The 25040-nt window shown below is 36.8% G+C and overlaps 1 protein-coding gene and 1 long non-coding RNA gene across 2 annotated transcripts in view; both read left to right on the top strand.

The window, feature by feature from the left end:
* PDS5B (PDS5 cohesin associated factor B) overlaps positions 1-25040 on the top strand; it is a 168220-nt gene that overhangs the window by 126387 nt on the left and 16793 nt on the right. The window contains exons 18-25 of the mRNA XM_060191870.1: positions 561-719; positions 2519-2587; positions 3735-3871; positions 7276-7399; positions 15524-15728; positions 22125-22239; positions 23951-24083; positions 24399-24518. Coding sequence (XP_060047853.1) covers positions 561-719; positions 2519-2587; positions 3735-3871; positions 7276-7399; positions 15524-15728; positions 22125-22239; positions 23951-24083; positions 24399-24518 — 1062 coding nt within the window. The remainder of the gene's footprint in view (positions 1-560; positions 720-2518; positions 2588-3734; positions 3872-7275; positions 7400-15523; positions 15729-22124; positions 22240-23950; positions 24084-24398; positions 24519-25040) is intronic.
* On the top strand, positions 3887-6790 carry LOC132538645 (uncharacterized). The gene is made up of 3 exons (XR_009550005.1): positions 3887-3985; positions 4393-4903; positions 6689-6790. It is a non-coding gene; the product is annotated as an uncharacterized LOC132538645 (long non-coding RNA).

Below are 25040 nucleotides of genomic sequence, written 5' to 3'. Positions count from 1 at the left end.
ATTGGTGAACCTTAGCCTTCATTTATGTGATTGTTAAAATACATGATGCATAATTCGGTTCTGTATGCTGAAATGTTTCATTATCTACCTCAACATAACTTGGAGAAAATTGAAAACATCTTAATATTAGACATACATAAATGAAGCTTGAGCCACTACTTATGTGGCCATCTACATATTATTCTGTAATATAAACGGTTTTTGGGAGTCGGGCGGTAGTGCAGCAGGTTAAGCGCAGGTGGTGCAAATCGCAAGGGCCGGCGTAAGGATCCCAGTTCAAGCCCCCAGCTCCCCACCTGCAGGGGAGTCTCTTCACAGGCGGTGAAGCAGGTCTGCAGGTGTCTATCTCTCCCCCCTCTGTCTTCCCCTCCTCTCTCCATTTCTCTCTGTCCTATCCAACAACGACGAAATCAATAAAAACAATAATTACAACAATAAAAAAGCTTAAAAAATTTAAATATATATATAAACATTTTTTTTAACCTGAAAGTGCCCTGTGTGAATGATTTATTTACTGGTTGATAACAGAGTTTAATGCGTTTTCCTCTTCTCATGTTTAGCCTCTGCATAAGAGCCTAGATCCAAGCAACCTGGAGCATCTCATTACTCCCCTGGTCACTATCGGTCATATTGCTCTGCTTGCCCCTGATCAGTTCGCTGCTCCTTTGAAGTCTTTGGTTGCCACTTTCATTGTAAAAGATCTTCTCATGAATGATCGGGTAATTTATATTATTAAGACTTGTGTTCTTTGTAATGTTCTCTTCTAAGATTTAAAATATTGCAAATTAAAGTCACACAAGTAATGTCTCCATTTGCATGTCTGATTTTATTTTTTTTTTTAGTTTTGCTGCATATTCCATTATGAATAAGAAATACATATTGAATTAGTTGACCATATACATATGCTCTGAAATATATTCACAGATATATACAAAAATGCCACCTGATTCTGTTTTAACTAAAATTGCTTAATTTTTGTAATGATACCTATTTTGAGAATTTGTGAAGATTTTCTAGCTAGTTCTCATGACAATAGTTGTCCCTTTCTTTACATAAATTAATTAAAAGAGTTCTCCAGGGGAAAACTTTGGAAAAGAAGAAATGATTTTTGCCTGTATCCAGCTTGTAAATATTTGGGAGAGGACTTGTATAGGAGAATTGAACTCTTACAGTCACATGGAGTTTTATGAAAGTGTAATTTGGGTGGGGGTGATAGCAGAAGGTTATGCAAATGACTTTCATGCCTGAAGATCTAAGATCCCAGGTTCAATCCCCAACCACCATAAACCAGAGCTGAGCAGTGCTCTTGTAAAGAAAGAAAGGAAGGAAGGAAGGAAGGAAGGAAGGAAGGAAGAAAGAAAGAAAGAGAGAAAGAAAGGAAGGAAGGAAGGAAAAGAAAGAAAGGAAGAGGAGATTGGGTTAGATGATGTAATGGTTATGCAAATAACTCTCATGCCTGAGTCTCAAAACACCCCCCACACACACACTACCATAAGCCAGAGCTGATCAGTGTTTTGGCAAAAAACAAACAAACAAACAAACAAACAGGAGATAAAGTCTCTTTCAAACTATTGTTAAAAAAAATCCTTAAAATACATCACTGTGCTACATAGTTTATATACCTCCTTATTTCCTACCTATTAATACATTTTAATAGTATTAAGACTTAAGTTACTTGGTTATGGAAAAGTAGTCAGTAGGGACAATAGTCAAGATGATTGTATATACTAGAACTCTATATATCCACGACTCTTTAAATTGGAGACATTAGGTTTATGTTAAAAGCATTGTCTACTTATTCCTGTAACCATATTCTTGAGTTGCTTTTCCACCTGATTTAATTTCCTGGCTACCTCTATAAATTGACATCTCTCAGTAACTTCAGCGTATCATCCTGGAATTGTTCTGTGCTTGTGTTCAAAAAGCCATTTTCGAACTATTTCCTGCTGTGATTTTATGTAAACATAAGCCCACTAGCTCTGTTTTTGTTTAATTATCCTGTTTTCCAATCACTACCTATGATTTGTGCCTTGTTTTGAGTTTTTTCTGTTTTCTAGCTGTGTGTGTGTGTGTGTGTGTGTGTGTGTGTGTGTGTGTGTGTGTGTGTGTGTGTGAATATCACACACTTGGGTAGAAAAATGTTATTAATGCATATTTGTTATTCTCAACTATAGACCTTTTTAAATTTTTCCCCTGCTCTGTTTTTGATATATACTTCCCCCATGTTTAAGAAGTAAGCTTTTTAACTCTATTGATTATATCTTACTTTTAGCCAGCTGCTTTAAATAATGAACTCATTAGTCATGACTTTGTATGTGTGTGCACTTGAAGGTAGGCCTTTCAATCTTTTTTAATATTGGACTTAGACAAGGTGTTTTAAAGACTTATATATTGATTTTCACTGCAGACAATAAGGATTTCATTCTTTTACAAAGTTTTAATTAAACATAACATTTTAAAGCATTTTTAAAAATGTTTAATTTTTTATACTGAAACAAATACTTAACTTTTTGTTTAGCTACCAGGGAAAAAAACAACTAAACTTTGGGTTCCAGATGAAGAAGTTTCACCAGAGACAATGGTCAAAGTAAGTAATATGAATATATCTGTTAATTTTAATATAGTAACATTATTATAGATCTTACATTTTCATTCCTTATAAAGATTGGGCTGTTAAAGTCACATAAATTTTTTATCTATTATTTGACATTATTTCATGTATTGTGAAAGAGTACAGGGCAATAATGTGGCCTGTGGGCAGCTGTACGTAATTTGAGGGGGAAAAGTTTGGGAATTTTCTTTTTATTTATTTATCATTGCTTCTCAGATATCGACTAGTGATAAAAAACACAGTGCTGATTTTCCTATGCATAGTCTCCTGTCCAGTTAGTAAGACTTCCATGGAATTTGATGAAAATCTTTATTTTTTGAAGAATTCAGCCTAGATTCTTCCAGTTTGGTTTTAGGTATAAAAAGATGGCTTATTACTAGTAGAGAGTGTTGATTTACCAGAATTGTCTATAGTATGTAATGTAGGCCTTATTTTTATCCATTGCCTAGGTGTGGAGACCAGCAACAAATATATTAATATTAATGTGTTTGTCAGTTGTAGTATTCAATAGTAGTTTTATTTACATCCACTGCTGGGGCGCAGAGCATGTGCAGTTTACTTTTCTGGACGGTGTTTTCATTTAGATAGATAAAGAGAAAGAAACAGATACCTCACCATTAGAGCTTCCTTCCAGTACCTTAAAACCCCTATGTAGTACGTAGTTTTAAATCCGGCCTTCATGTACAGCAAGGCAGGCACCATATCTGTGAGTTGTCTCTGTTGTCCCAGAAAGTAATCTTAAGAATGTCTGCTACATTCTGCTGTTCAAGATCCAATTAAGCACCTGAGCTATAGATCTGTAAAAAGCAAAAGAAAGTGTGCTAGATACAAAAGAGTGAATATAATTTACAACTGAAGACTTAGCTTTTCTGACTAGAAAAGTTAGCATGCTTTTACTTTGGATTCTAAAAGGTAAGGTGTGTGTTGGGCAAACAATAATACACACACACACAACATTCTCTAGTTACATCATTCCTTTGTCACTTGTCTGTGTGCATGGGTGTGTATAGGGTGGCATCTTTAACTTAAATAATTCAAGTTTAGTATATACAGAAAAGAGTAATTTGCTTTCTCTTTTTATTAAGAAATGTGGCAGTGTTTCATTGGTCAATGTCTTTTATAGATTCAAGCTATTAAAATGATGGTTCGTTGGCTTCTTGGAATGAAAAATAATCACAGTAAATCAGGAACTTCTACCTTAAGGTTGCTAACAACAATACTGCATAGTGATGGAGACTTAACAGAACAGGGGAAAATTAGGTATGTAGTTACTACAACAAAGTTTTGGCTCGCAAAAATATTTCAGTATCTAGTGTAATTCTTAAAAGGTGCCATCTCCTTTAAATAAAGTAATTAGCACTGCTTTGTAGGAATGTTTTTTTTTTCTTATAGTGGACATTTATACAGTTGCTACTTCAGAATGGCATTCACATATTTAATGCAGAGTACTATAAATGTCAAGTGTTTTGAGTACTTGGTGTTTACATATTTATATCTACTTTGAGAATGTTAGTATACTGGTCAGTATGAATCTTTTACATTCTTATTAATGTCAAAATGAAAAAAGAACAGGTTTAATAGAAAGCTTATTGAGCTGTCTCTAGAAGTATAAAATATAAAATATGCAACTATTACTGGGTTCTTGCACATTGTAACAAATGCACTCAACTAGATGCACCACTGCCTGGCCCCTTAAAGAGTACATATTTGAAAAAATTCATGGGGACACTTATGATCTGGTAATTAAAGATAGACTTTTTTCTGATCTTGGCTAAAAAAAGTTTGTACAGGATATGAATTAAATGACTTAGGTAAAAGTTTATATTTAAGAGAACTATGATCCTGCAGTTCTTCTCCTAGGCATATATCCTAAGGAACTCAACACACCCATCCAAAAAGATTTGTGTATACCTATGTTCAAAGCAGCACAATTTGTAATAGCCAAAACCTGGAAGCAACCCAGGTGTCCAACAACAGATGAGTGGCTGAGCAATTTGTGGTCTATATACACAATGGAATACTACTCAGCTATTAAAAATGGTGACTTCACCGTTTTCAGCCCATCTTGGATGGAGCTTGAAGAAATCATGCTAAGTGAAATAAGTCAGAAACAGAAGGATGAATATGGGATGATCTCACTCTCAGGCAGAAGTTGAGAAACAAGATCAGAAGAAAAAACACAGGTAGAACCTGAACTGGAATTGGTGTATTGCATCAAAGTAAAAGACTCTTTTGTGGGGTGGGGGGGACAGGACTATAGGTCCAAAAAGGATGACAGAGGACCTAGTGGAGGTTGTATTGTTTTTTTTTTAATTAAAAAAAAATTTTTTTTTATTTAAGAAAGGATTAATTAACAAAACCATAGGGTAGGAGGGGTGCAACTCCACACAATTGCCACCACCCAATCTCCATATCCCACCCCCTCCCCTGATAGCTTTCTCATTCTCTATCCCTCTGGGAGCATGGACCCAGGGTCATTGTGGGTGACAGAAGGTAGAAGGTCTGGCTTCTGTAATTGCTTCCCCGCTGAACATGGGCATTGACTGGTCGGTCCATACTCCCAGTCTGCCTCTCTCTTTCCCTAGTAGGGTGTGTCTCTGGGGAAGCTGAGCTCCAGGACACATTGGTGGGGTCTTCAATCCAGGGAAGCCTGGCCGGCATCCTGATGGCATCTGGAACCTGGTGATTGAAAAGAGAGTTAACATACGAAGCCAAACAAATTGTTGAGCAATCATGGACCCAAAGGTTGGAATAGTGGAGAGGAAGTGTTGGGGGGGCGGGGGGAGTACTCACTGCAAACTCTAGTGTACTGCTTTCAGGTATATATTTTGCAGTAGTTTATGGATACGTGTGAACATAAGCTCTCTCTCACAGAAACTGGTGTATATCTAGGTTTTGAGACTTTGTTAGAAAGTGAACCACCTGGGATGGAATTAGAGAATTCTATGAAAGGAAAGGTCTCACCCGAGTAATGAAGCTGAAGGGTTGTCATTCCACACGTGAAGTCTCTGGACACAGTCTGAAGTGAAGCATGTTGAGGTGGCAATCGTTGCGTTGGTTAGGTTGTGATCTGCAGATGCAATATTATTTGGTATGGATTGGGAGAGGCATACAGGAAAGTGGGCCCTATCCAATGGTTCCAGGACTGGGGGAAGTAGGGGATCTCTAGTGGAGATGTGAGGTTCCTGCTGTCTTAGGGTTCAAAAAGACAATAGTTAATGTTATCATCACATTATTTGGTAATTGGGTTAATTTTGAAAAGTCCTTTTGTTAGGGTTTGCTGTACAGTATCCAGTATCTTGTATATAGCTGTGCTATTGGATGCTTCTAATCTACTTGGTCTAGGCTTTTGAGAGACTCCACATATCAAATACATAGCCTATATATTAAAAAGATTCAGTTTGTGTTTTGAAAAACTTTGAGACATACAATTGATTTTCCCCCTCTCATATTAATTAACTACTGATTTATATGTCTACATTTTGCTAGGAGTGTACATAAACACCATTCCCACCACCAAAAGACTGTGACCCATCCCTCCCACCCACTCCCACCCACTCCCACCCCCCACTGGTCCAGGAAGCTACATGTCTACCCCTCACCACAGGGTTTTTACTTTGGTGCCCTACTTACAATTTGATCAGGTCCTGCTTTTAGTTTCCCTTTCAGATCTTCTTACTCAACTTCTGTTGATGAGTGAGATCATCCCATACTCATCTTTATCTTTCTGACTTAGCTCACTTAACATAATTCCTTCTAGCTCTGTCCAAGATGGGTCAGAGAAGGTGGGTTCATTGTTCTTGATAGCTGCATAGTATTCCATTGTGTATATACACCACAGCTTTCTCAGCCATTCATCTGTTGTTGGGCATCTGGATTGCCTCCAGGTTTTAGCTATTATGAATTGTGCTGCTATGAAAATAGAAGTACACACCTCTTTTTGGTTGGGTGTTATGGAGTCCTTGGGGTATAACCCCAGGAGAGGAATTACTGGATCATATGGAAGGTCCATGTCTAGCCTTCTGAGAGTTTTCCAAACTGCTCTCCACAGAGGCTGGACCAATTTACATTCTGGAGGTTGTATTGTTATGTGAAAAACTGAGCAATGATATGCATGTACAATCTACTGTATTTACTGTCGAATGTAAAACATTAATCTCCCAACAAAATAAATAAATAGGTAAATATAATCAAGAAAAAGAGAACTTTATTTTTTAAATTATATTTATTTTTTTTTCCCTTTTGTTGCCCTTGTTTTTTATTGTTGTTGTAATTATTATTGTTGTTGTTATTGATGTCATCATTGTTAGATAGAGCAGTGAGAATGGAGAGAGGAGGGGGAGATAAAGATAGACACCTGCAGACCTGCTTCACCACCTGTGAAGCGACTCTCCTGCAGGTGGGGACCCGGGGGTTCGAACTGGGATCCTTGCGCTTTTCGCCAGGTGCTTTTAACCAGCTGCACTACTGCCTGGCTTCCAGAACTTTGTTTTTTTTAAGCATTAGACTACTTTCAGTGTTAAGTAAACATAGGTTTAGTATCAGCAAACTATTTTGACTGGACAGTTTTTACAATAAGATAATACAAATAAGATATACAAGGTAGAAATGCTTTGATGCAGACGTTCAGAAATCTAACTTATTTTTTCTTGTTTACTTTTCAGTAAACCAGATATGTCACGTCTGAGACTCGCTGCTGGGAGTGCTATTGTGAAGTTAGCGCAAGAACCATGCTATCATGAGATCATCACATTAGAACAGTATCAGCTGTGTGCGTTAGCTATCAATGTAAGAAAAATGGCTGTGTATAACATGGTAGCACATAAGGCTTTGACTGAGTGAACAAAAAAGTCACTGGTGTAAAGATAAAATGTTGAATGCTTATGGCTACTTTTGAAAATTATTATTTCTGAGTAAAATTTTAGTTCTAAAGTTATCATTGGAGTTTTGAGTTGCTAGCATAGCACCATCACCTCTTGTTATTTGTAGTAGTTCTGTTTTACAAAGTCATCACAGGCACTGAATTAGCAAATACTGAGCCATTCATAGGTCCTAGGTACAGCAGTAGTTCCTACAGAATCTCAACATTTTTTATTACTTTATCAGTATCTAACCTCCTTGTGTGTGTGTGTGTGTGTGCTCCTATTTAAATAAATCTTTTAAAAGTATTTAGTTATCTCATCAACATTGAACTCATGGCCAGTAGCTCTCTGACTTCTGCCTGAACAAAGTTTATCTGATAAGTTTGCTCCACAAGACACTTAGGAACACGTGAGAGAATTTGAGCCGTATGCATAGGAACTGTTTTAAATAACAGTCACCTACAGAAAATAAAAATGTGCTGCTAAATAGACCACCAAAAAGACATTTGTTTATTATATGAAGTTTGAAGCTTGAAGGCATAGTATTTACCATGTTCAGCCTCACCTACACTGTATAGCAAGAGACCTGAAAAGCTGTTCCTGCTCTTCACACTTGCTCACAAATGACCGAAAAGTATTACACTTGCTGGTTTTAGAATTACAAATAAATTTTAGCGAGTCAGTGAATTTACATATTTGGAATCTGTGAAAAATAATAATCTAATATGTTTAGTGCTTAGAAGGAAGAAAAATTAAAACTTAGATTTAAAAAATACTTATTGATTAGAGACAGACAGAAATCTGTAGGGAAGGGGGAAATAGAGAAGATGACACCTGCAGCACTGTTTCACCACATACGAAGCTTTCACCCTGAAGGTGGGAAGCAGGGGCCCTGAATCCGGGTCCCTGCCCGTTTTGTAATAGATACGCTCTATCAGGTGTGCCACTGTCCAGTCCCCAAAATTTAGTGTTAATTTCAGGCCATATCTTTTCCTTACTGCTTAGAAAATTTGAATGGTTTTCTAAATGGCTAGCAATAGTACTAACAGATTTATATTCCAGTCTTACCTATGGCATCTTAGAGTAACAATATTTGAATTACAGCATTCTGACATCTTTGTTGTCATTATAAAAATTTAAAGAACTTTAAGAGTATATATAGATATTCCACTGATTTTTTCATTCAAAAATTTTTTTTCTTTTATGCTTAGTTTTCCTGCCCTTTCCCTACTGAGCCATCTGAGAAATGCGATTTTGAACATCTGTTAACTGTCTGGCTTAGTTCTGCCCATTTTAATTAATTAATTTATTTGTTGTCCTTGTTTTATTGTAGCTATTATTGATGTTGTCATTGTTGGGCAGGACAGAGAGAAATGGAGAGAGGAGGGGAAGACAGAGGGGGAGAGAAAGACAGACAGCTGCAGACCTGCTTTACTGCCTGTGAAGCGACCCCTCTGCAGGTGGGGAGCCCGGGGCTTCATCTGGGATCCTTAGGCTGGGATCCTTCATCTGGGATCCTTAGGCTGGTCCTTGTGCTTTGTGCCACCTGTGCTTAACCAGCTGTGCTACCGCCCGACTCTCCCCATTTTTTGATAATAACCTGCAGCCTCTTGATTATCAGACTTTTAGTCTGATATATGTACGTCTCCAGGGTTATTGCTGGGGCTCAGTGCCTGCACTACGAATCTGCTGCTCCTAGAGACCATTTCTTCTTCTTTTGTTCTCCTTGTTGTTTATCGTTGCTGTTGTTGTTGGACAGGACAGAGAGAAATGTAGAGGGGAGGGGAAGACAGAGAGGGGGAGAGAAAGATAAACACCTGCAGACCTGCTTCACTGCTTGTGAAGCAACCCCGCTGTAGGTGGGGCGTCTGGGGCTCAAACTGGGATCCTTAAGCTGGTCCTTGCGTTTTGTACCACGTGTGTTTAATCCGCTGTGCTAACTCCCAACCCTCAGTCTGGCATTTCTTAGTGTATTCATACTATTAGTACTGAATTGGGAATTCAGAAAAGTGTATGGAAATATACAAAAGAGGTAGACTTTGAAGTCACCTGTCTATAATAAGTTCATGTAAAATATTAGCTAAGGGTTCAATATGTGAAAGCTGCCACACTAATTTCTAGAGACTTTTCTAGCACAATATTTGTGTTGTCTCAATCACCAAATCTCCATGGTAAAAGTTCAGATTGCTTAAGTTTCATATTTGCTTTGGAATTCTGCTGTGTAGCATGTGCTAATGGTTAAAAGTTAATTACTAACATATTCTCATAACTTAAAAATTTAGCAGGTTCCCCAATTGTCAAGCAAACTTTCCCCCAATGCTACTATTCCTTTAAGCCATGTCTGTCTCTTTTTAATATCCAGACCTCATAAAAACAATCTATATCTTTGTCTCTGTTACCATCTCTCCCTCTTAGTCCTCACTACTTACACTTGATATTTGCCTTCATTGTTTTTTAACAAAATGCTTTGTTGACATCCTCTAGTCCCGAGACCAGCCATTAAGCATTATATACCGTATTACACTTTTATTCTTGAAACTTTTTTTGTCTTTGATCTCTCCATTAGGGAAATTATATGTGTGGGCATAGATAGATGGATGGATGGATGGATGGATGGATGGATAGATAGGTAGGTATATAGAGATATTCAGACTCCCAGACCAGAGCACTGCTCAGCTGTGTCTTTTGGTGGTGCTGGGGATTGAGCCTGTGACCTCAAAGCCTTAGGCATGCAAATCTTGTCTAATAATTATGCTGTCTTTGCAGCCAAGTCTCTTCATTTTTGTTATATGTCTACGACTGCATTCCTTGGCTGCTCTTAAAAATGTGTGTTCTGTGGAGTCTGTGGCTGCTGGTTCCTTACATACACACTTCTTTATTGGCTGCTCTTAAAAATGTGTGTTCTGTGGAGTCTGTGGCTGCTGGTTCCATACATACACACTTCTTTATTGGTTGCTCTTAAAAATGTGTGTTCTGTGGAGTCTGTGGCTGCTGGTTCCATACATACACACTTCTTTAGCTATCTCATTTTCTCCACAGGGCACTCCTTTTCTTTTTATGCCATATATCTATGTTTCCACTTCCAATGCTAAATTTCTATGAATATAAAACTGAATTCATAATTTTCTTAAATCTTTTCTTTCTTACTTGTAGAACCTCAACAAACATATAATGTCTGGGTGACACTTCTTAGTTCCAATGTTATTAGGTTAACTGTATGTCTCCCTTCTTATTCATCCCTTAATAACTATTATTAGTGATGACATAATCACCATTAAGTCTCACCAAAACTGTCCTGAGTGTCTTTATTGTTGAATTTATTCCCCTATTACACTTCTGTTCATTTTATTCCCTTGGTCAAAAATATTTAGGGATTTCTTTGTTTAAAAAAGTTACATTTTACCACGCGCCATTCAAGCCTTCTACCATTTGTCCTCAAATATGCATTTTAAAATCTTATTTAGCACATATTCTTTTTTTTTAAACCTTTTTTTTTATAAAATTTTTTTTAATATTTATTTATTCCCTTTTGTTGCCCTTGTTGTTTTATTGTTGTAGTTATTATTGTTGTTGTCGTTGTTGGATAGGACAGAGAGAAATGGAGAGAGGAGGAGAAGACAGAGAGGAGGAGAGAAAGATAGACACCTGCAGACCTGCTTCACCGCCTGTGAAGCGACTCCCCTGCAGGTGGGGAGCCGGGGTTCGTACCGGGATCCTTATGCCGGTCCTTGTGCTTTGCGCCACCTGCGCTTAACCCGCTGCGCTACAGCCCGACTCCCTTAGCACATATTCTTTACCTACTCTCATTTTATTGAAGTCAAACAATTTTCTTTTTCTCTAACTTAGCAGTTTGCTGATTGCGATTTTCCCCCCTCCCTCACACCTTCCATTTCCATTTATTCAAATCCATCCTGTTCTACAAATCAGTGTTCAGACATAATCTCCTCTACAAAACTTGTTCTTATAACCAGTCTCCTTTTTGTTCTTGTGAATTTTATCTGCAATCTTAGGATCTCACGCATGCACGTGTGCACACACACTTTAGTTATTTATTTAAAAAAAAAATTAGAGATAGACAGATAGACCCCCTGAGCACTGATCCATTCTGGCTTATGGTAGCGCAAGTGATTGAACCTTTTCCTTGAGGTGTGTGTGTGTGTGTGTGTGTGTGTGTGTGTGACTTGTTTATCTTACGTGAACTTTTTTTTTAATGGTTTCTTTTATTTCTTTTTGGATAGAGACAGAAAATGAGAGGGGAGGGGAATATGGGGGGCGGGAAGAGACCAGACCAGCAGACCTGCTTCACCACTTGTGAAGCTTTCCCCCTGCAGCTGGGGACCACGGGCTTGAACCGGGGTCCTTATGCACTGTAGTGTGTGTGTGCGCTTACCTAGGTATGCCACCAGCTGGCCCCCACCCTTCCTCCCTCCCTCCCTCCCTCCCTTCTTTCCTTCCTTCCTTCCTTCCTTCCTTCCTTCCTTCCTTCCTTCCTTCCTTCCCTTTTGTTGCCCTTTTTTTTTATTGTTGAAGTTATTATCGTTGTTGTTATTGATGTCATCGTTGTTGAATAGGACAGAGGGAAATGGAGAGAGGAGGGGAAGACAGAGAGGGGGAGAGACAGATAGACACCTACAGACCTGCTTCACTGCCTGTGAAGCGACTCCCCTGCAGGTGGGGAGCCGGGGGCTTGAACCAGGATCCTTACGCTGGTTCTTGCACTTTGCCTCCACCTGCGCTTAACCCGCTGCACTACCGCCCGACTCCCTGGCCCCAATTCTTTAAGTCCATATTGTTCTAATAAGTTCTTTGGAATGTATTTGGTTAGAAAATATTTGTGGCAACATAGAATGTCAATAGTATGAATCCACATAATTTCTTAGTTATTTTAGAATTTGAATGCAATTTATGAACACCTTATGTAAATGCTCATCTAAGTATGTCATGGTCAGCTCTAAAGAAGGTAACTATCAGGAAAACAGAAGATAAAATAAGTGTTAATAATGCAACACATGAGGGGGGTCGGGCTGGTTGGTTGCACACCTGGTTAGAGTGTGCAAGGACCCAGGTTCAAGCTTCTGATCCCCTGGTTCATGAGTGGTGAAGCAGCGCTACAGGTGTCTGTCTCTCTTCTCTATCTAACCCTCCTCTCAGTTTCTGGCTGTCTATAAATTAATTAGCTAATTACTTAAGATAATACAACACATGGAAGGTGATTAATAATTTGCAAGATACTCGATATAATTCTGATAATTATAGTAGCAAAGACCACTAAAAGTATATTTCCTTTAAAATGAAATTAAAAAATGATTTCATAGTCAGTGAATAAAATCTTGGGGGAAAATACTTGTAATATTAAATACCATCTTTTTACTTTTACTGAGCCAGTTACTAGCTGTATCCATAACCATGAAAATATCAGGGGATTGCCTTTTTTAGTGGATATTTTTTTGTCTTTTTAAATATATTTATTTTAATAAGAGACAAACTGACTAGAGCACTACTCCGCTCTGGCTTATGTTGATGCTGGGGATTGAACCTGGGACCTTGAAGGCTCAGGCATGAGCCTTTTTTATGCTGTCTTCCCAGTCTGAAAGGATATTCTTTTCTGGTAAATATTGTATTACTCTTTCTTTTTCCTTATCTTGACTTTTACAGTATAGTTGAAAGAATAATTATCTTTGCCAAACCTGGAAGAAAGCATATGTAAAAAATTTTGACGGCTTCTTTAGTTCCCAAGAGTACCTCTCTTTATGATGTTTTTATTTGGATGATTTTTTTAAAACTGTCTATAGTGTCATCCTTCTTGTCAAACTTTTCTTCTTGTTAACTCTTGTCAGTTTCCCTGCCTTTGGCTTCACAGTTCTTTGCTGTCTCATTTTTATGTTTTTTTTTTAAACCCTTTCCCCCCCTGTGATTCACAAATTGACTTTGTAGTTAATTTGCATTCTCTTGTTGGACCTTGAAGGGTTTCTGAAAGAGGGGCAAAAACCTCATTGGAGTGTAAGTAGGACTAGGAGGGAGGGATGTTGTATAGAGATTAATTTTGTAATTAATGACCTCTTCATCTGTCAGTGTATTTGTGATGTGTCTGCTGTTGTAGTTTGCAATTTGATATGCTCATAATAAATGATTGAGCAATAAAGATTCCACTCCACCATAGAAGTTATGCTGAAGAAGAAGGGGGTTAACATAAACTTTTAGTTGAATGTGAGGGAAGATGATAGTATTACTGTTTTAAAATCTAAACATTTTTATAGTTAGGGATTTAGTATTATAATGAGCTACAGTTTAAATCAGCTGAAAGATATACAGACTATAGATTTAATGTTGTGACTTAGGTTTTAAAAGAAAAACAAAGTGAACATTCTAGGGCCTTAAAGAAGGGACTTGGTAGTAGAGTGCGTGTAACCCTGAGTCCATAGCATAACATGAGGGCAACAGAAACAAAACGCCATGAGTGATGGTTAAGTGCTTTGAGTTCTCTGTCTCATTTTCACTTTCTGTTACAGAAAAATGAAAATTGGGTTGGGGAGGTGGGTCAGAGTTAAAGCACTTACCTTGCCTGCAGGAAGACTTGAGTTCCACACATGACATGACATTTTAAAATAATGACATTTTAGGTAGAGAAGTAGAATACATAAAGTTACCATGATAAGAAATGCTACACCTCTGTTAAATGTTGTGTCTAAATTCTATGCTGGAAATAAGCACAGACTGCCAAAACCACAGAGATGAATGCTGAATGAAAATATATTTGGAAGATACAGGAATTATCATTAAAGATGAGATAGGAGGATGGAGGTGGGTGGTTTAAGAGGAGGAGGAGGAGTGAAATGAACAGATTGGTTTATATAAGTATTTTTATATTTCTGTAATTGATAAGTAACTTGCTTCAAAGTTTAAATCCAATTTTTAAAAATATTTATTTATTTCCTTTTGTTTCCCTTGTTGCTTTATTGTTGTAGTTCTTGTTGTTGTTACTGATGTCATTGTTGGATAGGACAGAGAGAAATGGAGAGAGGGTGGGAAGACAGAGAGAAGGAGATAAAGGAGAGACACCTACAGACCTGCTTCACCGCCTGTGAAGCGACTCCCCTGCAGGTGGGGAGCCGGGGGTTTGAACTGGGATCCTTCTGCCGGTCCTTGCGCTTTGCACCACGTGCACTTAACCTGCTGCGCCACCACTGGACTCCTAAATCCAATTTTTAAGTTACGGAGCTAAAATACATAAATCAAACTGAGTTTTACCTTGCTCAATAAATGAAAAACTAGCTAATGAGGTAATTATGACATATTATTTGTAATTAGGGTTCTCATGAACATTTAAGCCATGAAATTAACTTGTCTCAATATCTTAGTCTTTTGATCAGTGTCAATGACTTGCATGTAAACTTGCTCTCTTCACCTTTTGGTTATTTGATAGAGCAAATTTTGTATCTGAAGTTGTTTCATGCCCTGTGGCAGTATAATAATGTGTATAATTGTGTCTTTTTTCTAATTGTTCTTTTAAAAATACTTATTTTATTTATTCCCTTTTGTTGCCCTTGTTATATTGTAGTTATTATTATTGTTGTTCTTGATGTCATTGTTGTTGTATAGGACAGAGAGAAATGGAGAGAGGAGGGGGAGAGAAAGACAGACACCTGCAGACCAGCTTCACCGCCTGTGAAGCGATTCCCCTGCAGGTGGGGAGCCAGGGGATCAAACCGGGATCCTTAGGCGGGTCCATTAAGCTTTGCACCATGTGCGGTTAACCCACTGCGCTACCGCCCGACTCCCTCTAATTGTTTTTTAAAACTGTTTACTATTATTGTGATTAATAATAGCAGGTTACAAAATTGTTAGATTGCAGTGTAGAGTTCCAAACCACCAAAGTTTGTGTTCTACCACCCCCATAACCACTAAAGCCTTCACAAGTCATGAAATTGTTTGTTTCTTCCACACACACACCCCCCCAAGTTCATGTGTATCACTTCTCTCGATTCCCCACAAGAGTGAAACCATCTGGTAGTTATCTTTCATCTCTTTACTAATAATTGTGTCTTCGCAGGATGAATGTTATCAAGTAAGACAAGTGTTTGCCCAGAAACTTCACAAAGGCCTTTCCCGGTTACGGCTCCCGCTGGAGTATATGGCAATCTGTGCGCTTTGTGCAAAAGATCCAGTCAAAGAACGAAGAGCTCATGCAAGGCAGTGTCTTGTAAAAAATATAAATGTGAGGCGTGAATATCTGAAGCAACATGCAGCTGTCAGTGGTAAGCATTTACTAAATGAAAACTTTGCTTTTCCAGGCTGCCTATTTAGCTTTTATAGGACACAAAATGGTATTACTGCTAACTTAGTATGTAACTGGCACTCATTAAATAAATTACTATTTTTCAATAATACTTTTAATTTTTAAATGTCATGTTAATAGCATGAATGTTTAAATATCATATGTCTCTTTCATAATTGACTGTATGTAAGTGGTCAAGGGAATAGTAAGTGGCATTTGAAGTATGTATTATTAGAACCATAAAGTGTGTCCATTTACATGGATTGTCTTTTAGTTAGAAAAGCTACTGGTCTTTGATCTTAGTTGATCATCTTCACCTGTAATGATAATAACAGGTGCTTATGTGCCTGTTTTTAATCTGCTCACTTTACCAACATTAAAATCCATCCATTGATTATGGCAAGTTTTAGGTATGCATCATTGAAAATCATGATGCTACTAAAAGTTTGTTTTAAAATCATATTATTTACTTACTTATTTATTTATTTATTTATTTAAATGAGAGATAACAGAGTTTCCACAGCACTCATCAGCTCTGGCTTGTGGTGGTGCTGGGGATTAAACTTGGAACCTCAGAGCCTCAGGCCTGAAAGTCTTTTGCATAACCATTATGCTGTTTCCCCAGCCCTCTAGTTCTTATTTGTGATCTTACAGTACTCTCCATTAGTAGTAAAAAATTAAAATTCAGCATACAATGTGTGTATGTATATATGTACACACATATACATGTATGTATGTGTCCAGCTACCATGCCAGAAAACAGAGGTGTTCTGTATATTTTCTCTTTCTCTTTTCCTCCCATGTCACCAGCTCTCTTATTCTTCCTCTGTATATTTTTTACATGTCAGTTCTCCATCCTCTGTTTCTCAGTTTCATTTGAAGTATTGTGCACAGTGTTAGTCCATCCCCTACCCACACCCTCTGTTAGAAATGTTCTCCTACCCTGTTTATGCTACCCCAGTATTAAAATTTTTTATCTTCTAAAACAGATTGTATCCTATCACTTATTTGAAATCATGAATGTTCTTTATTGCCCATAGGATCAAATTGAAAAAATTAGCTTATCTCTTTTTAATTTCTTAAAGCCTGAATTTTAGGCTTTCTTTCTACTGACTCCTAATTAAAAATTCTGTGCTCTTTTACTCTAGATAATTTGAGATTTGTGCAGCCATTTTTTCCTCTGTTGTGCACCTTATTTAAAAATTACCCCCCCCCCCGACAAATAAAACCAAGGAACATGATTTGTACATATTGAAGTCATTAGTATAATTATTTTGGTATTATCACATCACTGTGAAATTCGGTCTTCTTTTCCTTCCTCACCTTGGGAAAAATGAGAGCCCTAGATTCACATGCCTCTCCTCCCATTGTTGGTTGTGTTTGGTCAAGTCACTGAATTTTAGTTTCTTGTAAAATTGATATAAATATTGTCATCCCTTTAATGAGTTTTCTGTCTATTACTGAGTTAAAGCACTTGGCATAATGCTTGATGCAAAGAAGTACTCAGTGGTTGTTAGCTATTCTTGTGCTATGGATTCAGAAGACCTTTCTCACTGAACGATGGATCCTGTCTTTATGCTTTAATAAGAGCTCTTAATTCAATCTTATTTCCAAATAAAAATGGTAAGCCCTCAATATAAATATTTGGTACATTTAAAAAAAATATATTTATTTATTTCCTTTTTGTTGCCCTTGTTTATATTGTTGTTAATGTTGTCGTTGGTGGATAAGACAGAGAGAAATGGTGAGAGGCAGGGAAGACAGGGGGAGAGAAAGATAGACACCTGCAGACCTGCTTCACCGCCTGTGAAGCGACTCCCCTACAGGTGGGGATCTGGAGGCTCGAACCGGGATCCTTAGGCTGGTCCTTGCACTTTACGCCACGTGTGCTTAACCCGCTACACTACCGCCCGACTCCCTATTTGGTACATTTTAAGTTGAATTTAACTGAAGTTTGATCACTTGCTACTTTTTCCATCTGTCCCTGCCTTGATTGATCTCTTCATGACACATTATTACATGTCATTTTAAACATTCACTTAAAATTTTATTTGGTTGATCTTAAATCAGTGTCCGTCACTGTGACCTATAGTTTTGGGTTTTCTATTTGTTTTGTTTTCTTCTTTCTTTCTTTCTTTTTTCCCTTAAGTATCTCTTGTCAGTTTGTTGGTTCCAAGTATATATGAGAGGTCCTTACTATTATGCTATGCAAAGGATCCATTTTTAATGAAAATCTTTCACTTATTGTTCTATGGGCATTAAAATAAAGAATTTTTCAGTTTTATTAATGTGCATTCAATTTTTTTTATAACCCATATGCTTTCATTTTTTCAGTTAGGTAAAAACTCAAAGGGAAGTGATAATGTTTTTCTCTACTATTATGCTCTTTTGTTCATGTATTACAAATAAATTTGGCCCGAAACATTTTATTACAGTTATTCAGTGCATACAGCTTGACCATAATTAGGCATCTACTGAAGTTCGTATATGTCAAGAACTATGGGGCTGGTTGGTGGCACACCTGGTTGAGCACACATGCTACAATGTGCAAGGATCCAGGTTCAAACCCATGGTCCCCACCTGCAGGGGGGGAAGCTTTGCGAGTGGTGAAGCAGGGCTGTCTGTCTCTCTGTCTTTCACCCCTTCCTCTCAATTTTTGGTTGTCTCTATTCTATTTATCTATTCTATTCTTTTCTATTCCTATTTGTTGATTATTCTAAAATACAAAAACTTTTCTTTGCTAATAAAAACTGTTAAGGTATAATCCCTGGACTCCAGTTTCTTGGAAGAACTTGAAAAGTGTAAGTAACAGGTTACAAACTAGATCCAACATACATTAAGTAGATTGTGCATCATGGCTAAATAGGATTTATTTCTACGATGCAAGGATTGCTTTTCATACGTACATCTTATTGGTATTATTCATCATATCAAGTTGCGGTTGATGCAGAATAATCTTTTAGTCCTATTCATTATCCATTTATGATAAGAACTCATAAAATGGACATAAACAGTATGTTCTTTAACTTAGATGCACACTACAAACCTACAACCAGCAATATACTCAGCAGTGAGCAACTGGTAGCTTTTCCCTCTAAAGTCAGAGATCAGACAAGCGTGTTGACTCTCACCACTATTATTCAGTTTAGTCCCAGGATGTCTTAGCCATCGTAATTTGGCAAGAAAGAGAAGAAATAAAAGCGATCCAAATTGGGAAACAAGAAATAAAACTCACTATTTTGTAGATAATATGATAGTACAAATGGAAAACCATAAAGAACCCAGTAAAACTTTTTAGAAATAAGTCAATATATTTAGGTGGCAGACCATAAAAGTTAATATTCCAAAAAATGGCAGCATTCTCCTCTGCAAGCAGTGAACTAGAAGAAATCCCATTTAGAGTAGCAAGCCTTCCCCCACACCCCCCAGGTAGGTATCTAGGTACAAATTTAAGAGAGCAGGTGAAAAACTTGTACATTGAAGACTATAAGTCACTACTGAATGAGGTTTTCACAGACATATAAAAATGAAAAGATAGGTGCAAGGACTGACATAAGGATCCTGGTTCAAGCCCCCAGCTCCCCACCTGCAGGGGAGTCGCTTCACAGGCGGTGAAGCAGGTCTGCAGGTGTCTTATCTTTCTCTCCCCCTCTCTGTCTTCCCTTCCTCTTTCCATTTCTCTCTGTCCTATCCAACAACAACGGCATTAATAAGAACAATAACAATAATAACAACAACAAAGGCAATGAAAATGGGGGGAGCAGTGGATTTGCAGTACCGGCACTGAGTCACCCTGGAGACAAAAAAAAAAAAAAAAAAAAAAGATAGTCCACACTCCTGCATTGGAAGAATTAACATCATTAGAAAGACTATCCTACCTGAAGCAGTGCATAGACAATTAAGTCACTATCAAAATCCTGTCAAAATGAATTTCACTAAGGAAATAGAATCAGAGCTATAGATGTATTTCTGGAACCTTCAGAGACCAAGAATCTTCAAAGCAGTTCTGAGAAAAACAGAAAAATGAGAATTTTTCAGTAAATGGTGTTGGGGGAACTGGTTAGTTGTATCCAGCATTACTGCATCTCACAATGCACAAGAATCCATTCAACATGGATTAAAAACTTGGATGCTACACTGGAAACCGTAAAACACATAGGAAAAAACACTGGCAGAACTACTCCATGATGTCGACCTTAGTTTGGAGACTGGACTCCACTTGCAAGGAAAAGAATTAATAGCATGTGGGTGGAATCACATCAAACTGTAAAAGCTTTTGCATTGTAAAGAGAACCTTACAAAACAAAAAGATCATGTTTCTAAATGGGAGAAGATACTTGCATGCTATATATTAGGCAGAGGAGTGATAACCAAAATATATAAAGAACTCACAGGACACTGCAACAACAGAACAACCCCATGGAAATGAAATAAGACCATGCACCTGTGAGAATATCAAAGAACAAAGGGGCCAGGCGGTGGTACAGCAGGCAGGGTGCACATATTATTAAACACATGAAGCCAGGTTCAATTCTCTGGTTCCTACATGTAGGGAGATAGCTTCAGAAGTGGTGAAGCATTTTGACAGCCCTCCCTCCCATCTCAGTTTCCTTGTTTATCAAAAAGAGAAATGGCCACTGAGTGACAGGTTTATTGTGCAGGCCACAATGAACCACAGTGACAACCCTGGTGGCAAAAAAAAAAAAAAAAAAGACTTGATCATGAAGGATACAAGTGCTGATGAGGAGGTGGTGAGAAAAAGACTGTTACACCATTGGTGGGAAATACAAATTGGTCTAGGCCTTGTGGATAAGTCTGGAGTTTGAAATATTAAAAATAGATCTGCCATTCAAGTTGGCAATTTCTCTGCTAGGTATCTGTCCAAGACACACAAAATCACTTATTTATATACATAGATCTATGTTTATCAATGTGTATCACAGTGCTACATGTATTGGACAAGATTTAGAAATAGTTCAAGTATCCAATGACAGGAGTGGTTAAGGAATTGATATTATCTCTCTCTCTCTCTCTCTCTCTCTCTCTCTCTATATATATATATATATATATATATATATATATATATATATATATATATCTGTAGTGGAATATTACTTGATTGTAAGAAAATAGGTGGTCATCTCTCTTGTTGCAATGTGGGTCGAACTGGAGGGAGTGATGCTAAGTCAAATAAGCCAGAAGAAGAAGTACCCGATAGTACCAGTCATAGATGAGATCTAAGAAACAAAGCAAGGGGGAAGCGGAGTGGCAAAATAGCCCACCTGGATAGTGTGCCTGTTCTGAAAGTGCAGTACAGCTGGGAGCCAAACTCCCACCAGAAGAAGAGGAGCTTCAGTCATCTGATGTCTTTTCTCTGCAGTTTTCTGACTCTATTTTTGTCTCCGTATCTGAGGAGAGAAAGTCAGCCCACTCTAGTGAAGGACTTGTGATGACCAAAAATTAAAAACATCTTAAAAATATAAATAAAGACACCAAAAATATAAATAAAGAAACCAAAGCAAGAGTGGAAAATGGTGAAATTTTAACGGACCCAAATATTCAAAAGGGGAAGAGGATGGTAGAAAAAGGCATTCAGTGCTTTGTGTTGCAGGGTGATGACAATTTGGTATAGAGGCATACTAGACAACAGCACTCTTGTAAAACAACATTCACAATAAAACTATAACCAAATTCTGTTTTGAAAGTAGAAAATATAAGAGGAAATAACTTCAGTTGTTCCAAGTATGATTCCTTGGTGTTTTGAATAACCTTTGTAAACATTTGTTAGGATCACCGTTCCAACCTAGTAGAATATACTAACCTCAATCAAAATATAGAAATACTTTAACTTTAAACAAGATGAATTTTTTTTGTTATTTAAAGTAGAATGTCCTAGAAACACCTAATGTTCTTTCCTTTCTATTCTATTCAAAGACAATCAACCTTTTACTCCTTGTCTCTCTCTTTTCTACTGTACAAATTAAAAGATTTACTAGTTTTTCATTTTACTCAGCAGTTTACAGGTATGCACAGAGTATAGGGTTGCTCACAACAACAGGAAAAACAGATCCTAGATTTCTTAGTCTTGAAAAATTATTGGGGTTGCTTTTCCTCATATGCATTTGAAAACTAATGCTTGTCTTTGTATCCTGAGTACAAAGTGCATTTAGGAGTTATTTCAAAAGTGGACATGATAGGTGGATGGATATACTGTTTAATATATGACATACTTCAATACTGGATATTTCAGTATCTTTTCCTTCTAGCCACATTGTGTTAAACTATGGGAATTCAGGAAATAGCAGAGAGAATGTGTGTGAGTGAGTAAATTTGGTTTGCTAACCTGGATGTTTTTTGTTTTTTTTTTCTTTTTCAGAAAAATTACTGTCTCTTCTACCAGAGTATGTTGTTCCATACACAATTCACCTTTTGGCACATGACCCAGATTATGTCAAAGTACAGGATATTGAACAACTTAAAGATGTTAAAGAGTAAGAACTTTTCCATCCCATTTTCATATTTTCTGAAAGTTTTCTCCTTTACTGCTGATAATGGAATCTCAATTATAGTTAGTTTGTTAAACTTATTTCATTTCTTAGGAGTTTAAGACTCTTTTTCTTCTGTTCTTAGTTTCCTTTTTTTATGCTATTCATATTTCATTTCTTAAACCATATGTCAAAAATTCAGTTTAGCATAATTATAGTTACTGTATTTCTCTACTAGTATGACATTTCTTTTCTACTAAAGCAATCCATTAAAGGTTCCCATTCCAGCTCTTCTCTTTTCCTACCTTAATTGAAACTTTACTGACTGACCATATTTGATAAGTCAATACTGCCCTTTACTTACCATATTAAGCATGTTTTCTTTGCAGTAACTATCTTCCTGCATAAAGAAGAGAGAGAGATCTGATTCAGTAATAAGCCAGGTTAATTACCAAGTAGTTATTCTCCCTTACTAACTGTACTGGTGTCTCTAATTGGAGTTTATGTTAATTATAATTGTTTCAGACATTATTCTGAGGGCCTGGGGGTGGGGGTGGAGATGGCAACTCTCTGCCTGGTTGTGGAATATAGTGTATTTAGCCAAGTAAGGAAGAATGGTTTACCCAGATCTTTGTAAGACCATCAAAGCTCTTAAAATGGCTTTTGTGAGTTGGAATAAATCATTATGCTTTTAGCTTTCTATTAGAGGAAATTAATAACCTTTCAGTTTCTTTATTCATAGAACTATTTATAAATATATGAGATGTCTCCAAATAAAATCAGACTACTGATATCTTGACATGACATGGGAAACAAACACTGTTCTATTTTTTTTCTTTTTATTTATTTTTTTGTTTTGTTAAATAGGCAATTCCCCCAAAGTAATTTCTGTTAGAATGATCATAATGAAACCTTCAATCCATTTTTTTCTCAGAGAACATGGATGTTTGAAGTAGTAAATATTCTGAATTTACTAGACACTTTGGCTATATTTCTAAATTGTTCCACTACAGCAGTCTTTGTCATTCTGTCATAAGCCCACTCCAGTAGAACTTACCCTGTACCTGAGATTCTAAGGGTTACATTTATGCCTAGAATGACACCGCACCTCACATTGTTCTTATCTCCTTCCATTTCTCCTCTGTGCTTTAAGTTTGACCCTTTTAGTCTATATACTACAGAGACAAAGCCTTTTTGTTTTTTTTTAAATCAAATTTATGCAACTAAGTTTAAAGTTAACTACATACAATTTTTTCCCATTTTTCTTTTTTTAATATAGCAAAGACAGTATGAGTAGTTGCCAAACATGCCATTCCCCCCTCTAAGTTGTTGATGAAGTTTCTTAACTGTAAAGTAAGTTTTTTGAGAGTTACAGTCAGGAGTACAGTCAAGGCTGTTTAAGGCTTAACATAATACTCATGGTTCACTTCTTTAAATAGTCTTCTATCCCTGTTGAAGTAGGAATTAAGTTCACTTCATATTTTCTACCATTTATAAAAGTCTTTCTTAACCAGCCTTCCTGAAAAAAAAAAAAAACTTTGAGAAGGGGTCTTGTGAATGCAGACATACATTGCAGCTGTGTTATTTGTGACTTTTTCCTCTATTTTTAACTGTTTCTTTTTAATATTAATCCTCCTGGAGTTCAAAATACTTAAATTTTAAATGATTAGATTTAACAACCAGTGTTCTTCATTTTTTGTGTCTTCTTTTTTGTTAGGTGCCTTTGGTTTGTACTGGAAATATTAATGGCTAAAAATGAAAATAACAGTCATGCATTTATCAGAAAGATGGTAGAAAATATTAAGCAAACAAAAGATGCCCAAGGACCAGATGATGCAAAAATGAATGAAGTATGTATTTTTTAATAACCATGATTTTATATTGATTTACACATTTGTATATAGAGCATGAAACTTTTATAGTATTTGTAAACAACACCAAACTCTTCTAGTAGTAAAATTTTCTAGTCAGTAATTAGTACTTATTATTAATTTATTAAATTAATACAGATTCATTACTAATAGAGAAACTAACCAGGATAAGCATTTTAACTTGCACTAATTGTACTGGAAAAAAAATACTGTTGTATGCTGTAGAATTATTTCTATTTCACAGAGTATAGGATGCCAATTTACCTACCACATTTTCTTTTAATACTATTGCAGAAACTATACACTGTGTGTGATGTTGCCATGAATATCATCATGTCAAAGAGTACCACATATAGTTTGGAATCTCCTAAAGACCCAGTACTGCCAGCTCGTTTTTTCACACAACCCGACAAGGTAGTTTTTTTTAGAATGTGTGTAAGTTGAAATAAAACTTTATTCTCAGTACTAAGTGGCAAGAAGAATGGGAAGAATCATTATTAAGAACTGGCTGTAATTAATAGTTATAAGAACAGAGTATTGGCCAAACTAGAGGACACAGATAAGATACAGAGAATAACTGGGACAATATAGACTGTGTTGGATTTCATCAATCTAAAAACCACAGATAAAAATCATTCATGTGGACCTGTAAGATGATGGTCACTGAGCCAACATCCTAAAGAGAATGCAGGTAGAATAGTCCAAAGTCTTAGGCCCTTGATTGAAATATATAATTGGTATGAGGAAAGAAGCAGAAAACAGACATGGAAACAGTCCCAAGACCATGAGAACACTACAAAAGTGTTTCCAGACCACTCTCAGGAAGTTCAAGTATTGAATCCCATGTAAAAAGTGTTTTTGAGAATGTCTCTTAGGGGTTCATTAACTAGAAATAGGAAAATTATTATTACCTTTCCGCCTCCCCTTTCTTTAAAG

This window comes from Erinaceus europaeus, chromosome 5 (genome assembly GCF_950295315.1).
Source record: "Erinaceus europaeus chromosome 5, mEriEur2.1, whole genome shotgun sequence".
NCBI classification, from domain to species: Eukaryota; Metazoa; Chordata; class Mammalia; order Eulipotyphla; family Erinaceidae; genus Erinaceus; species Erinaceus europaeus.
Note: the sequence above shows the minus strand (reverse complement) of the source record. Positions and strands in the feature narration are given on the sequence as shown.